The sequence below is a fragment of the Poromitra crassiceps genome (genome assembly GCF_964638095.1).
Source record: "Poromitra crassiceps genome assembly, chromosome: 9".
NCBI classification, from domain to species: Eukaryota; Metazoa; Chordata; class Actinopteri; order Beryciformes; family Melamphaidae; genus Poromitra; species Poromitra crassiceps.
The window spans coordinates 52,768,748-52,773,747 of record NC_139630.1 but is presented as its reverse complement, the minus strand read 5'-3'; the positions used below and the strand labels follow the sequence as shown (position 1 = coordinate 52,773,747).

Here is a 5,000-nt window from a genome sequence, read left to right as displayed (position 1 = left end):
ATTCTTTGACAGCCACCATTTGGCTTACCACCACCACTGCTACTTAACTACATATTACTTACTACAAACTTGGTACACTTGTGCACATATCAACTCTGACTAAATGTGCAATTCTGTGTCTATATTAATATTATCTGACATATAACCCCCAAGTCACCAGAAGCTTGGACCCCGCATCGCCGCTTGCGGCTATATTTACTATTGTAATTGTTATTGTTGTGTCAGCTAGATTTAGCTATAGACATATTCTCTGTGAAGTCCTCTGAGACATGCTTGTGAATTAGGGCTATACAAGTAAACTTGACTTGACTTGACTAGTTACTGTATATTCAGTGAAAAAGGCAATAGGGGCTAACTGAATTTCACAGTTCTAAAAAATAAGCAGACGACAATAATGCAAGGTTTACTACTTATATGAGGTGCACAATGATGCCCAAACTGAGGCTAAATTAATCACTAATGAGAGGCTTCACTGTCTGTTTCTCTCTGTAGGCTGTGTGTGTGTGTGTGTGTGTGTGTGTGTGTGTGTGTGTGTGTGTGTGTGTGTGTGTGTGTGTGTGTGTGTGTGTGTGTGTGTGTGTGTGTGTGTGTGTGCGTGCGTGCGTGCGTGCGTGCGTGTGTGTGTGTGTGTGTGTGTGTGTGTGTGTGTGTGTGTGTGGGGAAGGGGGGGGGGAGATGGAGATAATCATTTTTCTTCTTCTTCTTAGGCTCATTATTATTATAGGCTATTGTTTATTTTCATACGGATAGCTATGTTGTTGTGTCTGTGTCATCCCCCACCTGTCCACAGGAGGGCGCCTGCCAGCCTGTCTCTGGCAGGGCAGGGGCTATCCCAGGCAGGGCTTTTGGTCCCTTGTGTTCTAGCCTGCCGCTGATCCCTCTCAGCTGAGCTGACGTCAGGAGAAATGGCGGAGCAGGACGACAGCGACGCATCTCCCACCGAGTCCCAAGGTGAGTTCAGCCCTTCAGCCCCTTCTCCACACCAAAGTTTACTTTGACAAACTTTTTGGAGGACGTACATGTCCCTGATGAGAGCCTGGTCAGCGATGGCATGATTGTTTTTCTAGATGTTTTGAACCCTGACGAGAAGAGAGATTGCAAGTCCGGCCCGGGTCACGGGAATGGGATTAACTCAGAGAACCGGTTGATTTAGCTCTACTTTACATTTAACAAACACGACTTGTTCCCCAAAACTACTTATACATCTTTACCGCTTTACATCTGTTATTGTTTTGCTGAACACTTTCAGCTTTTCCTGCGCAGGTCGATTGACACCTGTTGCTGACATTTTGTTAACTCGTCGGCTAATGCCCCCTTGAGTTTTAGTTGACGTGACAGGTGCATTCATGGAAATGGCCAGAGGCTTCCTGAACGTGTCATGTCAGACAGGAGCTGCTGAAGTTGAATGTGTATTTAGGTTAGTTACCTCATTGGATATATCTTTCTGGTCATCGGTTCTGATTGGTTGAGTCATGCTCTAGCCGTTGTAAATCTAATCGTACTCGATAAACGCACCTGTGATCCAAACAGTTAATGAGTGTGAATGAATGAATGAATATGAGTAGTTACTGGCTACGCCCCTTGAAAATAAACATACCAGCACTTATGCATCTAGCAACAGGTTTGGTTAGCCTCTTACTGTTCGACATGACAAATTAGCCTAGGCCTATATAGGCTATATTTGGGTGGGAAAATACTGCATCCAGATACAGTGTTAGCAGTATAGTGTTAGCCTACCATTCACATTGTGCCTGACTGACAAAGCATCTTAATGACTCTAAATTCACTGTACGGTTTCTTGTGGCTTAATCATGCTTAAGTTTGAGCAACTTTTGAGTAAAAGGTGGACAAATGTTTTCCATTATATCAAACAGGCCTATCAGAGGAGAAAACTGAAATGCTGACATAGGCCTACATACCCTATAGCCTATATAGGCCTACTATGTAGTAGGCTATTTCGTCATGTTTTCTCTCAGTGCTGCATTCCAGACACGTTGAAAAGTCAGAAATGTCAGCTTCACACAGGAATAGCACAATGGAACACGTGTTTGTTTGCATGTAACAACACCATGTAATAAAAACAACATAATTAAACACTGGCTGGAATTCGGTTGTTGGTAAGCTGCAAACCCTGGAAATCCTACTCCCTTTTGAATCCTTCAGCGTTAGCCACTTCACTTGTGAGTGCTGTTTGACATAATGTTGTTTGATTAGTGTGAGAAGTTTGCTTCAGGGACTATAGAGATGAAGATGAAAGGTGACAGATGCAGGTCAAACACTTGATGGTAAAAGTGTGTTTTCCTTTATGTCATGGTCATGGAGTTTATTTTTTCTGTTGCAAATAACTCATTGAGAACAGTCAGTTAAAACACAGGGTGTGATATAGCAGTCCCTTGTAACCCAGGGCAAGCATTCATACAGGAGCTGAATACAGATTTTAAAAGGGTGATGTAGGCCAGTGGTTCCCAACCTTTTTTGTCTTATGTACCCCTTGAGCTGTTTTTCCATGACAATAGTACCCCTCACTCATGCGTGTTGATTACATACAAGTAAATCTATACAAAATATGTTTCACTGAACTGCCGGTGTTTGGCCTTTTTAGTTGTTGTTTTTTGCCATTATCAGTAGCAGAACAGTGTAGCAGTTGACACTTGCCAGCAGAACTAGTTGCGGCACACACATCACATTTTAACACTGGCCTTATGAAATGACTTGGAATATATATTTATTTATCATTTTGGAGGTAAATTGTATTCCCCAATCATTCCAAGTACCCCCTGCAAGCTGCTCAAGTACCCCTAGGGGTACACGTACCCCTGGTTGGGAATCACTGATGTAGGCTACTAACTCAGAGATGGTTACGGTAACCTACTACTAACAAAAAAATATACCAGCGACCATCTTACTAGTACCAAACAAACAATAACAAACCAACCAATAGTATTGCTTTATTATGATCATCTGCCCTCCCTCAACTGCCCTACTATATAGCCTGCATGCACAAACATGCGTCCCTCCTCATCCTTTCTCCCACAGGGACACAACCAGTTTTAATATCTTCCTTCCTATCAGCCCACAAATGATTATCTAACCGGTTGCTCAAAGTTGTTGCTGCCACACCTTCAGGTTTAGTTTACCTCCACACATGTACATTTCACTCCCCTCCGTAGTTCCTTGGCACCCCAAGCCATTTCCTGACCTACAAGTTAATTAGCCTCTCTAACATTATACATCCTTTGATATAGGCTTTCATATACAGCCAAGTTACTGTCACTCTTCCTGTTCCTCCTCGCCATGCACTCAATTAGGGCTGCCCATAATTTAATGATATTGTTTATCCTCTCTCAGTAGAAAAATATTACAATGATATGCAGATGTTTTGATATCGTGACACATTTCTGCTGTCTAAATTGATGTTCACCAAATCTTACTTCAACTATCTGATAAAATGACGTATTGTAGGAATATTATTTAATCAATCAATCAATCAATCAATCAATCAATCAATCAACTTTTATTGGCAGAGGCATAGTCCATAGATGACACATACACAATTAAAAAGGACACAAAACACATAAGAGCACTAAAAACAAAAACTATAAAAGGCAATCATACCAGAATATATGTGACTGGTATCTCACAGTACTTAGCCCAGGATCAGTCAACAACTTAATAATGACATTCTGAGACACATTCAGTCGACAAATGAATGATGAGATGAATTTGATTCAACTTGATTTTACATACATGAACCACCATATCATGATCTTGATATTGAGAAAAATCTGTATGACTATTGTGATATTGATCTCAATCCGTATCGCCCAGCCCTACCCCCTCAATGCCTCCAACTACTTCCTGTGTCGGTGCAATTCCCGATGGGGTCCAATTTCAGCTCGGGCAGTCACGGGCACGCATTGTGATTGGCTGTATGCCGGGCATGGGGTGGGATTAACGTGGGCAAAATGGCCGACAGCTTTAGATTAGCTCACAAGCTAACGCTAAGCTACTGATGTTATCAGACATGATGGACATTAAAAATATGAATCAGGGTCAGGGTTAGGGTTAGGGGTTAGGGTTAGACCCCGTTGAGCTGAGCACATCCGGTAGGGCGAGCCGAATCTGTAGCCCGAGTCAAATCCCTACCCACACCTGCCTTAGCTACTGAATTAGCTTCTTTGCATTAGGGTCATCATCATCATCATCATCATCGGAACGGCCTCCTAATCTTTGTCGACCCTTTTGTCTGGCCGTTTCCCCTCGACAATGTGAGATGTTTCATCGGCTTAACGTTCATCCTGGCCCAAATCAAGTTGTCATCGTTTGTAACTTCAGTAGGCTAGCCTCTTAGTACAAGGTGCTGCTGCACTAGTCACAGTATAGTCTTCTAATCTATACTATGCCCTGATTGGTTGGGAGGAGCTGCAGCCCTCCCTACAGCCTACTGATTATCTTGCATTGCCACAGTGAAAGCAAGAGGGGAATCCCTTCCATTATGTCCAGAATATGCTGCCAGGATTTACAATAAACTCGTACATTTCATGAACAGAGCAGACGTTTTCTCCCCATTCGCTTTACGGTATGTTCGGGTGGGAACTTTAGCGCACTCCATTATCAAGGGACATATCAATATGTATTGAACTATTCTCTATTCCAGCCATACTTTGAAATAGTTTTTCCTCCTCGCCAAAATGTAGCCTACATTTGGAGCTTTATTTCGCCCGCTTCCCGACAAGCTAGCACGACGGGGTTGCTATCGATGGAGGCCTTAGGTCTTCTAGTTTCATATGATACCAGTATCTTCACTCCAGCTTGAAGAAAAAGCCATTGGAATATTGGATTGCCCCCGGCCCCTACTTTGGGAATCACTGCTCTGTAGAACATCCATTCCCACCCCCCACCCCTCTCTCTCTCTCTCTCTCTCTCTCTCTCTCTCTGTGAGAAGGGTGTGTAGGCCAGCCTATCCGGTTAAAGTCTGAGTGTAGGGTTACAGAGTTACT

General features: G+C 43.0%; 1 protein-coding gene across 3 annotated transcripts in view; it reads left to right on the top strand.

The window, feature by feature from the left end:
• Positions 1-905: 905 nt before the first annotated feature.
• map7b (microtubule-associated protein 7b) overlaps positions 906-5,000 on the top strand; it is a gene marked incomplete at its 5' end in the record, with an annotated part of 45,591 nt that continues 41,496 nt past the window's right edge. For all 3 annotated transcript variants that reach the window (XM_083642694.1, XM_083642696.1, XM_083642693.1), the window contains one exon: positions 906-951. In XM_083642694.1, coding sequence (XP_083498820.1) covers positions 906-951 — 46 coding nt within the window. The remainder of the gene's footprint in view (positions 952-5,000) is intronic.